This window comes from Neolamprologus brichardi, chromosome 18 (assembly GCF_056152115.1).
Source record: "Neolamprologus brichardi isolate AB-2024 chromosome 18, ASM5615211v1, whole genome shotgun sequence".
NCBI lineage: Eukaryota > Metazoa > Chordata > Actinopteri > Cichliformes > Cichlidae > Neolamprologus > Neolamprologus brichardi.
Window position 1 is genome coordinate 2,921,206 of NC_142121.1, and position 18,654 is coordinate 2,939,859.

Sequence of the window (18,654 nt, forward strand, 5' to 3'; positions counted from 1 at the left end):
TCAGCTCCCATTTTATTAGCTGAGCTGAGTTTTTCATTCTGGATATCACACACGTAAGAACAGATCAAGTCTGAACAGCAAATGTTGGAGAATCATTTTGAAGTGTTGCTAAATGTCCTTATTATTACAAAAACTACTGAATGATTCAGAAAATCGTTTCCAACAAGCAGAAATATGCAAACAAAGTAGAAACAAGGCAACATGAGTCATTCAGATGCAGATAACATATTGTCCTTATTTTGAAGAACACAGTCATGAAATCTTTCTGTGTGTCATTCATTGAGTTGAAGTGCCTAATAGAAGAGGAAAAGCAGAAATAATCAATGATAGCTGAGACATTGAGAACATGGCTGTATGCCTGCTATCATAACAGGAAACAAAGCACACAAACAGCAAACAGACAATAATGTGCTCGCAGGTTGTTGTGTCATTTTTGACATTTAATGAAGTCACAAAAATGTGTGCGACTCATTAAAGGAGTCTGTACGTGTCAGTCAGTGCTCTGTATTCATGTGTTCACCTCATTAAAGTCACTGAGACACTTTTCTCCTCCAAACTTACAGCACAGCTTCATATTTCACTGACTGATTCTTTGATTACATCCATTAAGGGTCACACAGTGAAATTAGTGCAAACTTACAAATGTGTTGCAACAATTTTGGCCTCCAAACTGAACTTTGAGACAAACAGTGAAGCTGTGAGCAAAAAGAGGCTCCAGTGTGTGTCATGGTGGAGGAAACTGTTGTATTCCCACATTAAAAACATGCTGATCTTATTGGATTTTTCCCTCAAAGTCTTTTTCCTCCTTTTTCTCTTCATCCAAATGTTCTAGCAGGCTGACTGTGAGTCCCTGTTTAAGCTGTACAGCAGAAAGTAACAGCAGTCAGCGGCCTCCACTTGACTTCATGACTTCAACCCCTCGCACAGTCACTTTCACTTTCTTCCTTCTGTCTTTTAGTCCTAAAATGTAGAACAACACCAGATCAAAAGATTTGTGTCCTTCACTCACATCTTCAAATGAGACCTTCCATATCAGAGATGATACAAAGGCAACATTTGTCTTATTTCTCTTTCATGAATCAAAAAGTACTTTTGTACTGTTGTGTAAATGTGTGTGTAAAGGTGGATGACTGCCTACTGCAAATGAAATCTAACCATGGCTACAAATAAATGAAGCTGACGTGAAACACAGCCCTGTTTTTATTACTGTTTATAGATATTAGAATTGATGATCATCATTTGAATGATTCTTAAAAAGGCTTTAATGAATCCTTCAGTCTGAAACCAACTTGGAACAAAACACATTAGAAGATGTGGGAAAGAAGCACAGTGTGCACATATTTTAAACACACAACAGAACCACATGTGTTTGTTTCAAAGAAGATTTTTACTCTAAATGTTGTTATATATGATTTTGTTTTTTTAACTACTTTGTGTGCAATTTATGAACTTTTAAAATATTGAACCATATTATTATTTTTATTTTTCTATTTATTTATAGTTTAGTTATATTTAGTTTGTATATTTAGTGTTTTCATCACAGCTGTTAAACCACAGATAACAGTGTGTGTTACTAAATTCACAGCAACATGAATGTTTCTGAGTGTTTGTGCATCATGTGACCCAGATTTTTGGATCTGCTGTCAGATTGAAATGAAGACGATGAAACCACAGCAGCTTCAGCTGAGCTGTCAATCAGCAGCAGCAGTCTTATCTGTGGGCCGCAGGGGCTGATGGGAGCTTTGAGGACCTGTTAGAAACCACGTGGCCCTCGTCTGATCTCGCAGCTCGTCCTTGTTTGGCCTCAGCTGCATCAGAGCGCCACTTCTCCCCAGGTTCACCAGAGGAAACACCACTGCACAAAATGCTTTTCCTCCCAGCTGCTGCTCTGTGCTGTCTGTGTTCAGGTGAGTGTTTCCAGCCAATCAGGAGCCAACAAAGTCAACCTGTAACAAACACTGTCACACTAACCTTCATCTATCTGTCTGTGTCTCTACAGCACTGGTTACCATGGCAGCAGAACAGCTGATTCAGGACGATTTAACATTGACCAGCAGAGTTGGAGAAAGTGTCTCCTTCAGCTGTGGAGGGATTAATAAGTGTTACTACAGTGAAGTATACTGGTACCAGAAGAAAGAAAAAGAAACATTCAGAGTGATTGGATATACAACAAAGAGTGGTCGTCGTTGCACTCTTAACAAACCTTACAATCATCCTCTGAAAGATGATTTCTCAGCTGAGAATGAACAGAACGGCTGTAAACTAAACATCAAAAACGTTAAACTCGATCATTCAGCCACCTACTACTGCTCCTGTTTGTATAGAGATCCCCACAGTGAGAAATGATCCCTGCTGCCTGAACAAAAACCAACAGATGAACAGATGTCAAACAGTGTCTGTGACAGGAAGAGAGCAGTAAACCACAGCCCAGCTTCACATGTTTCACCTCCATCTCAGAGTCACAAACATACTGAGCTCAGGGACGATTTTTATTTACTGCTGTCAGAAATTCAATTCTATTTATTTCTGTTTAAACAGATTTTTCATCCTGTTTTAAGACAGAAACAAGAGGAACAGATGACATCAAACTTCCAAATGGAAACAAATGTATCCTCAGTCCCACAAAAACATTTATTCAAAGTGAAAGAAAAACAGATTGTGTCAAACTGAATCAAAGTCCATCCCTCATTCACAGTGTTAATGTTCTCTTCATGAAAACTCTTCCAGCAGCACTTGTTGTTTAACACCTTTCAGTACATTTAACCAGACACTTGGACTGATGTCAGGTCAGGATTTTGTCCTTCTAGCAGCGGCTCGACTAAACACACAGATTTAACAAAAACTGATCATGTAAAACACTTTCGCTGAGGTCAGGAGTTTGAACTAGGGATGCACCGATACCAATTTTTTCAAACCGATACAATACCGATACTTGGATCTGAGTACTTGCCGATACAGTGTACAAAAACCGATACTTCTACCACACACACACACACACACACACAGAGTGCAGAGTGTCCATATTGTAAACAAACAAACAAAATAACGAAAGTATTTGGCCTAGCTACAGCAGCCTCCAGTTTCTCTTTTTTTATCTGGAGCTGCCAGTCTGACTCTTCTAACCCTGTGCCTGTTTAGCGCGGGATGTCCCCCTAGTGGCCAATCTAAAAAACTACAACAGAAATGACAAGCCACCCTCTGATTAATGAAATAAGTTGGTATCGGTTCATGGTATCGGTTAACTTTTACGAGTATGAGTACACACACATTTTACTGTATCGGCCCCGATACCCGATACCAGTATCGGTATCGGTGCATCCCTAGTTTGAACTCTCGTAACTTCACATTTCCTCAAATTGAATCTTAGTCATTTAATCACAGGAAGTTTCTGGGATTTTGTTCCAGTCCTCCTGACAGAAATGCTGGAACTGAATCAGGTTTTTAGGACTCTTTGTTTAATTTTGCTTCTCTCCATAAATACATAATAAATAAACTTAACTTTGCTTTCTTTAAAGTGCATTTTTTCTCTGTTTGTCCACTTCCTCACTGATGACCTGATGTTTTCTGCACTACAACCACATTAGTGTTCTTCTTCATGCCACGTTGTGTAGTAAACTTTTACCTTGTCCCTGTTTCAGCATCTTCAGAAGCTCCTTTGTTCTGGGACTGATTTGCACTTTTCAAAACAGAGTCTGTCCATTTACAGGAGACTGAACACACATTTATGATATGACGGCCGTTAGCCTGTTTGTTTTGTTTGTTTTTCTGATGTGCTGAGTTTATAATTCTGGTGTTTTTATTTAGTTTTGGTTCCTGTTTTGATTTTATTATTTCTTCTAGTGTTTCTGGTGTCCTCAGTGTTTCCTCCAAGGTTAGCTGCACAGAGATAACTACAAAGGAGAAAAAAAACAAAAAAACTCACTTCGCACACGGCAGCTACAAGGATGGTGTGTAACATAGTTATTAGACCCTTTAGATTTACAGAGAATAGCAGCAACAGCCTTCACTGTTTTATAAGACACTAGTTCAGATCAGACAGACGAGCCACTCACTGTTGTCTCGTTGTGTTGTGAAAGGACAGCCTGTCACATCCTTCTCTCCTGTCCACTCCACAACCTGCCTGTTCAGAGAACCTGTAATATTATCACATGAACTATTACAGTGGAGCCTGAACCCACAGTGGGTGGAGCTCTACAGCCAGATGTGAACAGATGTGATGTTTACTGAGTGGCCTTCTGGCAACAACATATGCATCTCTTATATTTGCTCACAGTTTATAAAATGAAGTTCACTCATTTGAGTATGAAAACTATTTTTGTATTTCATTAGGAATGATGGGTGCTGCTCGTCATGATAATTGTTTTTAATCATAAAAGGTGATATTGTACAAGAGAGTAATGGAACAGGAGCGCTGAGGCTTCAGAACTTGTCTATGAAGCCTAAATTTTTAAGATTTCTTCAGCATTAAAGTAATCCAGTGACAGCTGTCAGTGTTTCCATGGCTCACAGCAAACAGTAACTGTTGATGGTTAATTCAAAAAACTGAATTGTAAACAAATACAGTTTAAAACAGCGCTTATGTGTAACTGTCCATCAACGTGACCAATCACATTAAAACCCTCTTCCTCTGGCTCCGTCCTCCTAACAGTCAAAAGGCAGGTGATTAAACTCCAATCACATTCAAACTAATGACTGTAGAAAACATGAGCGACCCGACAGCTTGTTAAACTGGGTGCAGCGTCACCCAGTTTAACAGCATTATCGTTTAACAGATAACAGCGTTTCAAACTCAGTTTGGTGTTTCAGAAAGTTGCTGATCTCAGACCTGCACAGCTTCTGTTTTAAACACTGTATGTAGTCAGCTGCATAAAGTGAGATTTTCTCTGATACAATTAAATAAAACCTGATGAAGGTCAAAGGTCGTCACTTGTATGTTGAACTAAAAACTTTAATCTGGAATTCACACACACTGTGTTTTGCCAATATTGTGTTTTTTACCATGAAGTCATTCAGAGTCCTTCATACCAGAGTAACCAGAAAGGATAATATATATTTTAAATATGTAACTTTCTACAGGACTGAATATAACATCATTATGTAAAAGTCCAGAGTCTCTGTGCTTCATCTGAGGATGATGTGAAAACTTCTAACATCACACAAAGTAAAGGTCTCTATCACACTGCTCATGAAATGCAGATTTGTCCATCTTCTATTTTGGGCGTCTAGTGGATGTAGGAGCCATTCTTGGGTTAATACCTTATGTGGTCGCTAGAGGTCACCTTTTTCTGTTTTGATTATGTAAAGGTATTTAAGGTAGATGCACGTAATCGGCGTCAGGTGTGTCATTAATTGTAAGATGGCAAACAGTTTGTGACCGTTGTGCTGTTTTGTTAAGTTGATATGGAATAGAGACCAAAAAGGACAAGATACATACTGCTGGATTTATTGGACTGTTTACTTAATTCATGCTTACCAGTGACATCGCGTCACCCCCTGTTAACGACCACCTCAGTGGCTTCAAGCGTAGGCTTAGCCTCTACATCAGAGTCACAAACTTGCTTTTCTTTGGGAAAAAGTTTGTGCCAACTGCACCGCGGTGTTTTGGGAACTCGGCGCGAACAGGACAATTAAAGTCTGAGTGATCGATCGCCGCGGAGAGCTGAATGCCGTTTGGAAAAAGTTACCCTGGAAGGTTTGCGAGGTGCGGACAGCTGGACTATCGGTCTGTCAGCTGGCGACGTGGAATTCTTGGCGACTTTTCCGTGGATGTTGGAGAGGACTTCTTCATCGGAATCAGTACGGCGCCCAACGCAAGGTATGAGTAACGCTACTAATAAATGGCCATTTATAAAAGTGTGCACACTTATTTAAGAAGACGTAATTCCAATGCATTGGTGGTCAAACATAATAACTCTGATTTATAAACAAACTTTCGTATGTGCGCATAAACCCTCAATACTTGGTAAATATTTGAGTTTTGGAACATTTGAACTATGGACACAAATAAAGCTGCAACGTGATAGAAAAGCTAAATTAAATAAAGCTAATAATTTAATGGAGAGTATAAGGGTCTCAATGGGAAAAAATGAAACTTCTATGGTTCAAGCATCGTTCAATGATTTTGTTGGTTTGTGTAATGAAGCAAAAACAGTTCATGGTTCATTGATGTGTTTGTTACCAGATGATGAAAAAGAAAAGCATGAGACATGGTTTAAAGCAAAAACAATGCATTATGATGAGTTCACTTATGAAGTGAAAGAATGGTTATCAGGTTGCGAACATTTACATTTAAAGGGTGATCAGGGTGTTGATGATGGTGTTAAGCCAGAGGACAGTGTTTCAAATGTTGTTGGTAAATCCTCAGTCACTAAAAGCTCATCTAGTGGTAAAGTGAGCACAACTTCTTCTGCCAAAATCAAAGCAAAGGCAGAAAAGGCAGTATTACTCGCTCGTATGGCAGTCCTAAAGGAGAAGCATGCTTTGGAGGAGCAAGAACTAAAGCTAAGGAGGAAACGGGAACAGCTTGAGCTTGAAGCATTGCTTTCTGCCTCTTCTGCAAAGTTAGCTGTTCTCCAAGCTGCTGAAGTTCAAAGTATATCTAATATATCGTCCAATGCTATGAATTCAAATTATGAAAGGGAAAGCAGGAAAACAACTGCTTCAGCCGCAGTCAAGCCCGGTACACCAGTCAATGAAGATAAACCTGCAATGCAAATAGTACAGACTGAAAGCAACATATCTGCAAGGATCCTGCCAGGAACGGAAATGGAAAGTTAGCCACAAGCTCAAACGGTCATCACAACGCAATTTCACAATGTGGATCCTCCACCGCCCAGGCTGATTCCTACAGCGGGAGAAAGACAGTCGGAGGACATTTGTACCATTTTACAAAGACAAAATGAAATAACTGCAAACCTTGTTCAGCATCAGCGTTCAGCATCAGCGTTCATCCTCATTACCATCCAGGAAAATACCTGTATTTGATGGGGATCCTCTTCAGTACATCTCTTTCATTAATGCATTTGTACAAGGAGTGGAAGAAAAGGCCAATATGAGGGACTGCTTGTATTATTTGGAGCAGTTTACAACAGGACAGCCGAGAGAGCTGGTACGCAGTTGTCAACATATGGCTGCAGGACAAGGCTATATACAAGCAAAGCAACTGCTCAAAGAACACTTTGGAAATGAATATAAAATTGCAACTGCTTACATTGTGTCCTGATTCTTGATTTGAGGTGGAGACATACGACTGGAGGTCCATAGTGCGTCAAACAGTGATTTTATTAAAACACATATGTTGTACATATGGGAAGCCGAGCACGATCTCAAACAGCATCGATCTTCTTCGAACAATACATGGGGTGTCATATATATACGAAAATAGTGCGTCACTAGCAGATAATCAACAAGCATAAGTTCCAGTAAGTTTCCAGAGATCCTAGGACATATTCTAAAAAAGAGCATTTCCTTCCTTTGTTCCTTCACTATCGCCAGATGCTTCCTGTTATTTCACTTCACTTATCTGTGGAATTAAACTGTCACGTATGCAGGTACAACTTGCAGTTGCGAGCGAACCAGTATCTATCTAAATACTATTTATGTGTGTGTGCAGGCACCCTGTGTGTGTCCTGACCTCAGTGCATGACTTTACTCGACAAACAAAGACATTTCAGAAGCATACTGCCTGACTCCGTTTGAGTCATGTGTTACCAGGCAGACTCCAGTGCAACATGAGGGCACACAGGCCTTTATTATATTCCTATATAATATGTGGTAAATTGTAAGCATGTATGCAGTCTTTCATTAGCTGTGGGTCACTTTACTCAAAAGATCGGTCGAACATCGCGTCGGCCGAAGCTTCAGACCAATAATTAACTTGACCGAGCTTCAACTCTGTAATTAGCACAAAAATGCAATATGTGTATAACATGATTACAGCTGCACCTGCAATGAAAGATTATTATGTAATTCAGCTCATACCTGAAATACAAACTTTAATGTAACATCAACAGTTTCAATAAATGCTCTAATCAAATGATGATACCTCATAAGTGATAATAAATCATAAGTGATGCAACAGTAATAATAATGATTATGAATAGTAACAGTAAAATAATTTTCCATCTCCACAATTGAAAAGGTAAAAATTCTTTCGGATCCTTTATTTGGGGACATTCAGAATGTAACGTCAACAATCCCTGTCTCAAAGGTTGACAACAGACTGAAGTCACAACCAATCAAACAAATTAAAGGGAACAGCTTTGCTGCTACAGTCACACCCATGAACATGAATAAAACCTACAGCACGGAAAGGCTGATTATCACAACAAGCCATGACTTTACAGTAAAGCCACCTTGTGTCTGCTGTACTCAACGGCACACACTGGAGGAGTGTCAACAGTTTCAGCGGAAGAAGCACAGAGACAAAATGCTTTTTCTAAAGGAGAAAGGGCTGTGTTTTGGTTGATTAGGTGCTGGGCACATAAGCAAGGACTGTGCTAAGTGTTGGGTATGTAGGACGTGTGGCAAAGGTCATCCAACTGTCCTCCATATTGATAACAATGGTTTAAGCCCTGAATGCTATGGAAAGCCCTTCTCTTCAAAGAATGTAACACCTATGAAAACCTGTGGTCATACAGGGGCCGGAAGAGACAGCGGTTTGCTTTCCATTCTGCCAGTTCAAATAAAGTCTGTTAAAGGTAGTCATGTCATACAGACATATGCTTTTTTAGATCCTGGCAGTTCAGCTAGCTTCTGTTCAGAGCACCTCATGCAAAAGCTAAATCTTGTGGGCAAAAGAACTCACTTCCTGTTACAAACGATGGGTCAAGAAAAGGTAGTCTCTGCCCACTCACTTACTGGTCTTGAAGTCTCTGGTTTAGGCAGCAATGCCTTCTATGAACTTCCAGAAATCCTAACACAGGAAAGGATGCCTGTCACCACGAATAACTTTGTAAAGGAAGAAGATCTGATCAGGTGGCCATATCTGTCTAAGGTTCAAATTCCCCACATAATGGCTAATGTGGACTTGTTGATTGGATGCAACGCTCCCAAGTTATTGGAACCATGGGAGGTCATTCACAGCCAGGGGAATGGCCCATATGCTATAAGAACAGCATTGGGTTGGGTCATAAATGGGCCCATGGAAGATGGTAAAAGCAACTTGGACAGCGAGCACCCACCAACAGTTGTAAATAGGATATCTGTTTGTAAGCTGGAGGAAATGTTGAAAAGTCAATATAACTATGACTTTAATGAAAAGGTTACAGAGGAAAAGGGTTTGTCAAGGGAGGACCTTAAGTTCATGAAGATCATGGAAAAATCTGCAACAATGGAAGATGGACACTACTGTTTGAAGTTACCTTTTAAAAGGGATAACATAAAGATGCCAAACAATTACTCCTTAGTTAAACAAAGATCGCAAAGTCTACAACGAAAACTTCTCAACAATGAACAGTTGCATAAAGAATATAAAAACTTTATGGACGAGATGATAAGTAATGGATATGCAGAGCAAATACCTTCACAGCAGCTGTCTTGCGAAAATGGAAAGAAGTGGTACATTCCTCATCACGCAGTTTACCATCCCAGAAAATGATCTATAAGAATTGTATTTGACTGTGGGGCATCATTCCAGGGGACATCATTAAACAAGCAGCTCTTACAAGGTCCTAATCTCACAAGCACATTGCTTGGGGTTTTGCTTAGATTTTGACAGAATCCAGTCGCATTCATGGGTGACATAAAGGCAATGTTTTATCAAGTTAAAGTTGCCAAAGAGGACAGAGACTTTCTGCATTTTTTGTGGTGGCCAGATGGAGATCTGAGCAAGGACATAATTGAGTTTCGCATGACTGTTCATCTGTTCGGTGCAGTATCTTCCCCGAGCTGCACCAGTTTCGCTTTGAGAAAAACGGCTGAGGACAATAAAACGGAATTCCTAGACAAGGTATGTGAAACGCTGAAAGAGAACTTCTATGTGGACGACTGTTTAGAGTGTGGCCTCCACCTCAGATGCTGTTGATTTGGTCAAAGATCTTTCAGCACTCTGTCAAAGGGGAGGATTTACACTGACCAAGTGGGTCAGTAACAATCGCACCCTGTTGCAAAGTATCTCAGAGGAGCAAAGGGCTAAAGACTTGAAAGAATTAAATCTTGACAGAGACAAACTTCTGGTAGAAAGAGCTCTGGGCTTGCAGTGGTGTGTGGAAATGGATACATTCAACTTCAAACTGGATGTTCCTCAAAAATCCTGTACTAGGCGTGGAATGTTATCAATATCAAGTTCTATTTACGATCCATTGGGATTTCTTGCACCAGTCCTGCTGCCTGCCAAAGGAATGCAGCAGGAGCTTTGCAAAAGGAAACTGGGATGGGATGAACCAATACCCCAAACCATGTTGCAAAAGTGGAAAAGTTGGCTCAGTGATTTGCAAATGCTTTCCCATTTCAAGGTTAAAAGGTGTATACAACCAAGAGAGTTTGGACCTCTCTCACATGCACAGCTACACCATTTTTCAGATGCTGGTGAATCTGGATATGGAACTGTCTCATATCTGCGCATGCAAGACAATAGGAAATCCATCCACGTAGCATTCTTGATGGGCAAGGCAAGAGTAACACCTCTAAAACCAGTCACTATTCCACGTCTGGAACTAACAGCTGCTGTAGTTGCCGTCTGAGTGGATCTCATGTTAAGGGCTCAGTTGAGAATGAAACTCGAGCAATCTGTATTTTGGACAGATAGTACATCTGTACTCAAATATATAATGAATGAGGATAAACGATTCCTTATCTTTGTGGCAAACAGAGTCTCATTCATTACAACTGCAACTAAACAATCACAATGGAGATATGTAAGCTCAAAGGAAAATCCAGCAGATGATGCTACAAGAGGGCTCAAGGCTGGGAACATTGTTCATAGCAGCCGCTGGATCGAAGGACCAAGCTTTCTGCAGAAGCCAGAAAGTGATTGGCCAACCAATCTAATGGAATGCTCCTTAGAACCAGAGGACCCTGAAATCAAAGTTGAGGCCACAGTAAATCTTACTCAAGTAAAAGACTTGCTTGATGCTACATGTCAATTGATGGTGTACTTCTCAGACTGGAGAAGGCTCAAGGTTGCTGTTGCTTGGTTCCTTAGACTGAAGGCAATCCTTCGTTCAATGAGAGATAAGAAAAAAAGACCGCAACCTAACTCAGATAGCCCAATTTGTAAAGGTACTACAAAGGAGAAAGTAAAGAAAACACAACTGTATAGACTATCTTCAAAGGATCTTCTGGAAGCTGAGCTTGCCATTATTAGATTTTGCCAGCAACAAAGATTTGGAGAGGAGATTGCTGCGTTGTCAAGTGGGAAAGGTTCTGTGAGCAGACACAGCTCAATTTATAGATTAGATCCTTATCTTGACGATGAAGGCCTCTTAAGAGTTGGTGGACGACTGACAAAGGGCTCCTTACCAGAAGAAATGAAGCGTCCCCTTGTTCTTGCAAAAGATCAACATGTAGCAAGTCTCATCCTAAAGCACATTCATCAACAGCTTGGCCATAGCGGTCGTAACCACACCTTATCCACACTAAGGAGAAAATACTGGATCACAAAGGCCAACTCAGCTGTAAGGAAGGTTATCGCAGAATGTAATTTTTGCAGAAAATATTATGGAAAAGCCTTGGAGCAAAAGATGGCAGATTTACCCAAAGAAAGAATCTTGCCAGATAACCCACCACTCACCAACGTCGGAGTTGATTACTTCGGACCTATTGAAGTGAAAAGAGGACGAGGTACAGCTAAACGTTATGGAGTTATTTTCACCTGTTTAGCCAGCCGAGCAGTGCACTTGGAAGTGGCTAGCTCTCTAAGCACAGATGCCTGCATTAATGCTTTGCGCCGTTTTGTGAGTCGAAGAGGTCAAGTCGCTCACATCCAATCGGACAATGGAACCAACTTTGTTGGAGCAGACAGAGTTAAGGGAGGCTCTTGAATCGCTGAAACATAACCAAATAGCGAATGCTTTGCGACACATTGGAATAAGATGGAGTTTTAATCCGCCTGGAGCATCACATCATGGTGGAATTTGGGAACGGATAATTCGTATGATCAGAAAGATTCTGAGATCCGTTCTTCAGCAGCAACAGTTGGACGACGATGGATTAAATACGGTTCTATGTGAAATTGAAGCAATTTTAAATGACAGACCCATCACAAAGCTTTCTGATGATCCAAAAGACCTAGAGCCACTTACACCAAATCACATCCTCCTGATGAAAGAAAAACCATCTTTACCACCCGGACTATTTGACCCTCAGCATATGTTTCTGAAGAGAAGATGGAAACAGGCTCAGTACATCTCAGATCTTTTTTGGAAACGATGAATACGCGAATACTTGCCTTTGTTACAGGAGAGACAAAAATGGAACCAAAAGAAGAAGAATCTAAAACCTGGAGATGTAGTCATTATAATGGATTCTTCTTAGTGATGTGCGATACCACTGATTTCCTTTCCGATCCAATACCAAGTAATATTCAGGGTGGTATCGACGATACTGATCCGATACTGATCCGATACTGATCCGATACCGATACTTTGTACAAAAACTTATTTTATTTATTGTATCTCAAATTATAACATCATAATGATTACAGGACATCAGAGTACTTGTTTCCAACAATGACGGCAGCTGCTTAGTTTTAATATTACTCTTATTTCTCTTTCTGGGTCGCAAAAAAACTTTTAACATATTTTCAGGTGCGAATGTAGCCGTGTAAACTTCAAATATCTGAGCCGACCGACACATCGTCTTCAAACCCCCGCTGTCTTTCGCTACTCGGGTTAAACATGATATATAAGTCACTTAGATAACCTAAAAATGTTATTGTTTGGCTTTTTCAGTGTTTTATTTGTTCGTGAGTAAATCAGTTTGGCTGAGATTAAAGTTATTAGATTATATTAAATTTAACTTTATTAATCCCTCGGGAGGGGTCCTCCGGGTTTTCACACAGCTGAATAAACGTCAAACAGAAAACTGATTAAACAGAAGTGTGAGACGGTCGAGAGTTTACGCCAGCGCCCGGTTATATTTTAGATAGCAAGGAGCAGACGGCAGAGTTTCACTCCACTGAGGGAGTTCGTGACGTATACCCAGCTTTCTCGACCACGAAGGCCGGGTCTTCAGGTGGAAGCAGCCTCTGAATTTAGACACCCCCGCTGTTTCAGGACATTTAACGTATTTCATTCGATAAATAAACACTATAAAATGTATTTATCCCCCCCCCCCAACAGCCTTTTTGAATGTCTCCCTAGTGTGGCCACAACACCTCGCGTTTTTGCCAAATGTATCGCAAACCACGTCTCAGTTTTTGTGGAGGTAAAATAGGTTCGCACATGACTCCAATTACGCTCAGCCATTGTTGTGAGTGCGCACGCCAAGGGGCTGCGAGACAGCCTATTTCGCAAATGACTATGAAAGGCGGAAGAGGAACTAGTTCCTTTGAATGTAGACAATCCGAATGTTATAGTTTCTTTCCACTGTGTTCCTGATGATAAACTGATATGATAAACTACAATTTACCCTAATTTACTAAAATATCGATATTTTAATGTGAGAATCAATTCTAGAACATAAATGATTGGTATCAGAGGAATCAATATTTCAGCATAGATCCGCACATCACTAATTCTTCTGCACCACGTGGTTCCTGGCCACTTGGAAGGGTTCTGGAAACGGTTCGTGACAAAAATGGACTTGTACGATCTGTACGTTTAAAAACAAAGACTAATATTCTGGAAAGACCTGTAACTAAACTTTGCTTGTTACATGAGACTGTAATCTAAAAGTGTGTTTAAGTGCTCTATTACTTATGTTTATTTATTTCAATGTATATGTCTAAAGTAGACTGTATTAGTGGCTCCTTATTTTCTTTGTGATTAAAATTGCCATGTCTGATAGCCATTGCAATTAGGGGCCGGGGTGTAGGAGCCATTCTTGGGTTAATACCTTATGTGGTCGCTAGAGGTCACCTTTTTCTGTTTTGATTATGTAAAGGTATTTAAGGTAGACGCACGTAATCGGCGTCAGGTGTGTCATTAATTGTAAGATGGCAAACAGTTTGTGATGTTTTGTTAAGTTGATATGGAATAAAGACCAAAAAGGACAAGATAAGTACTGCTGGATTTATTGGACTGTTTACTTAATTCATGCTTACCAGTGACATCGCGTCACCCCCTGTTAACGACCACCTCAGTGGCTTCAAGCGTAGGCTTAGCCTCTACATTAGAGGTCTGAAGATTTCCCTCTGAGGAAGCTGCTGGTGAAGATTGCGAGTTCTGCTTGATCCCTGTGGTGACCTTCAGTTCCTGATGTTTCTGAAATGACACATCAGGAGTCTTCCTCCGTGGGTCAACAGAAGCTGTGATAAATGAAAGGGAGGACATTTCTCAAACCTCTGGACCCAGGAAACCCAGCTTGGTCCTCGTGGTCACCTTCACTTGTTGTTCCCCAGGGTGAATGTAGCTGTTGATAATAATGTGGACTCCGGACCCTGTTATTAAATGAAAAGAACAAATTACACTTCTATGAAACCTTTTGTCAGTGTGCTTTATTTCATTTAACTTTCCATGTTACCAGGCTGTAGAGCGCTCTGTGTGAACTGAATCTAAAACTGTTTAAATCCATATAATTCAGATACTAACAGTAACTCTGGGTCTCTGTGGAGTCTGCTGCTGATGTCATCTCTGTCTAAAACAGGATAAGAAAAAATGAGACCTGTGGAATCATTGAAGCATAAAGACTAGGGGAGTAACAGGTGTGCAGCATCGCTAACTAGCAACAACCCTCTGATACAGTGTGGCTAATCTAGCTAATGATCGCTTACAGTTAGAATGACAGAGATGACATTTTGTATAAAAACTGGTAAAACTGTTTAACAGGTTGTTGATCCTGTCGTGTTCTTTGTGTGTTTGGCAGCCATCATGAAGCTGTACGTGTCCATCACTGCTGTCAGTGTGAGAGCAGGACTTCTGTGTATTCTGGCTATCAAACAGCTCTACAGAGCACACTGTTTGTTCTTTAAAACATTTATTTAATCACAGTTCAGTGGCCGTGATATCACCACTCCTCTCTGTAATTCTACTTCTAAATCACAGTATTTTACCTTGGATGTCAGGTTGTGTTTTTGTGCCAGAAAACATTTAAAAACTGTTCTGACTTCAGTTCTTCTCAGACTGAACCATCAGAAGGATTCATACCTGCAACACCTGGAACCAGAGAGGTTGGAGGAGAGAATGAGCTGATCTAGCGCTGAATTTTGTTTCATCTCAGTGTTTTATGCTAATGGAAACAATCCACAGATCTTCTCAGTGTTGGGAGAAGCTGCAATCCACCAGGAAAATGATGGGAGTCCAAACCTTTAGAATTATAATCCAACACAGCAAAGATGATGATGATGATGATGATAATGAGCAGAGATGGAGCCAAATCCATGTTGAATTTGTAAATCCATTGTTTGGGCAGCTGCTTGATCCCTCTGGTGTCTCTGCTAGAATTTCTAAAGGTGAATTTCTGGTATCCGATCATCTGAACTGCTCATCACACAAAACTGCTGGAAACAGAACCTGAACATCTCTGAGGCTACAATTTATGTTCTGACAAGTGTTCACTCACCCCACCTCTCCTCCCTCTGGCAGGTCGTCACCAATCACTGTGTTTAAAGAAGATCAGCAGTTATTTTATTTTCATTTCTGAAACTACATTTATTATTTAACATATTGATCAGAATAATACTTTGATTATAACTTTGATTAAAAATAAAGATGATTTACTACGAGGACATAGGGAAAAAGCTCCTTTCTTACAGTGATGCCACAAATCTGGGTCTAACACATGAGGCTGGATGTTAAATCCTTTTACCCGCTCAAAGATGTGATGACAGGGGAAAGTGAAGGAGACTTCAGCCTCTCTGTCACTTTTCTTCCATCAGAAACTTTTTGTTTTTTTATTGAGCTGAAATCAGATTTGTGATGATCACTCTGATAACTTCATATTGTTTCCTTTAAACCATTTTGCCACAGTTTCTGTACAACTGTGTGTTTAAACCTCAAGTTCGTCTCTTGAAGGTCTTCAGCTGCTCATGTTGCAGATCCACTGTGAGCTGAAATTCCAATGAAGCTGTTAGAAAACTCAAAGTGATGTTTCAGATTAGTCAATGAGCTCGTTAGTTAATAACTGTGTAAGATGGTGTTATGGTCCCCTGATCCTCTGCTGCCTACCCACCATCTATCTGTCCTCCCTCTGCTTTCTATCTTTGTCTCTCTGTGAGTGTGGCATTTGTGGTGTGTGTGATGTTTGGCAGTTCTGCTGGTTCCTGCTCCTCCTCGGCTGGAGCACCTGCAGTAACTGATAATCAGTCCAGCACATCAGTTTGGAAGAATTTGACTCCATTTTTGACACAGAGCAGCTTTAATTCTGACATGTTGGATTTTCTCACATGAACTGCTCGCTTCCAGCTCTTTCACACCATCTTTGTTAGACTCTGTTGGACTTGGTTGTTGCAAAGCTCTATTTTTAACAGCAGGCATGGACGCTTTGTGTTCCTACGAGGCTGCTGGAGCTGATTGAGGCCACTCAGTACAACACTGATGATTCCAGCAGACATGCCACAGCACATTTCAGAAGCATCCTTGAAGCATCTCTTTGCTCTGCACCACTAAAAATAACTCTGGATCTATTTTTTACAGAAGCTCCATCAAGCTGCAGAAAACAGAGGAAAATGTGCAAAACAGAAGAAACAGCAAAGGAAATCCTGTCAGTGTTGAAAATAGAAGAGCCTGTGCAGACCAACATGTTTCTCTTCTAAAATACACCAGGTGTGGTTTGAAGGACGCAACAAAACCACATCAGAAAGACATCAGAGACTCATCACATCACTCGCTGGATTCACTGGATTATTTTTCTCTCAACATTATTTGGAACAAAGAAAACAAACGTGACTGGTTTGTGTCATTGTGATGCTGCATGGCCCACTTTCTCCTGAGATTCAGTTCACAGACACATGTTCTGATAGTTTTCTTCAGAATTTGCTGCTATAATTCAAAATTGATTGTGTGATTAATGATGGTGAGCCAGATGGGCCAAACCATGATACTATCAGCAGATGTTTCATTGTAGTGGTGGCATCATTGATGGGATAAATGGACTGGTGCTTATATAGTGATTTTCTATTTTCATGTGGACTAAAGTAGTGGACTGACCAACAGACTGACATTAACATCAGAGCCGTGCTGCTAGTGTGGCTAAAAGAAAAGAGAAGAAGAGACAGTCATGTTGATATGAACATTAGAGAAACACATCATGGAGCTGAAATATGATCCTGCTTCCTCATTTGGACTCATTCACCTCAGCTGACACGTTCAACAGCAGACAGGTTTTTGTAGCAGTCTTTCTCACTGTGAGAGTGGCAGGACGGTGGTACCTCATCTTTGGCTCTGGAACTAAACTGTCTGTAACAGGTAAGAACAAACATTTATTTTCCTTCAGTTGTTTTATTGTAGAAGCTGAAAATGTGTTTAAAGTCAGTTTCTGCTGCTTCAGGCTTTACATGTTAGTTTTTCATCATTAGTAGAGAATTCATCTGCAGCCATTGTTACAGAAGAAAAGCTCAATAATCTCTGAAAACATGTTGAAATCTCACTGAACAACTAAAGTTATTCTTTATTTCTGCAAATATTAGTGATGTTACAAATATTTAGGATTTGATCCTCTCAGTGATTCTGCTGGTTTTTAACACAAGATCATATTTGATGTTAAAATCAAATTAATATAGATAACATCAAATATGGTTTCAGGAAATATTTTCTTTATGTTGAGGAACAAATATTCTTTAATAGTCAAACATTCATGTAGCTGCTTCAAAAAGGTAAATAAAAGTATAAAAACAGATACTGATTAGAAATCTCAGAAATGATATGACAGATAAATTTAGGATGAATATGACATCGTTAAACTCTGATATTTATTTCTGAGATTAAGTCGTGTGTGGATTTGTACGTGACAATAAAAAGTTAATAATACTTAAATTTTCCAAAATACTTTAACATACAAAGTTTTATTAAATATACTTTGTCAAATAATTTGTATTTTATGACTAAAAATATCATGAAGTATATCTCATATTATTGAAAACGCTTTATTCAACATTTCAGTTTTAGTGTTTTAAAATAGTTGCTACAGTTTTTTATTTGAATAAAAACATAACTTAAAATAATCACTGCATTACTTTTCCAATTTTTACACAAAAATATTTAAGAATAAATTAGTCTGAAAGACCAATATGGTCTTTATGGTAAAATATATCAAAGACAAGAAGAATGGAAATTTTATCTGCTGAATTGAATTTTGTGACATGATATTTAATTTTATTAATAGTACAAAACAATATGAAAAAAAAGAATTTATTTTTGGGCAGAAGAGGATCTCTGTTTGAACTCGTGTCTAAGGACTAATAAGAAAAATACATTTTCACTTGTATAAAGACAAATATTTTAAAATTGGACTGAACTAAATTTCTATAAAACAATAACAAACAACCGCATGACGAATTAAACTGAATTTAATTTGACTTTAAAATCATGCTGAGTTTCATGAATCAAAAAGTACTTT

At 39.6% G+C, this 18,654-nt stretch overlaps 1 protein-coding gene across 2 annotated transcripts in view; it reads left to right on the forward strand.

The window, feature by feature from the left end:
- The first annotated feature begins 1,864 nt into the window (after positions 1 to 1,864).
- LOC148097293 (immunoglobulin lambda-1 light chain-like) overlaps positions 1,865 to 18,654 on the forward strand; it is a 30,496-nt gene continuing 13,706 nt past the window's right edge. For both annotated transcript variants that reach the window (XM_087832292.1, XM_087832291.1), the window contains exons 1-2: positions 1,865 to 1,907; positions 2,000 to 2,318. In XM_087832292.1, coding sequence (XP_087688418.1) covers positions 1,865 to 1,907; positions 2,000 to 2,318 — 362 coding nt within the window. The remainder of the gene's footprint in view (positions 1,908 to 1,999; positions 2,319 to 18,654) is intronic.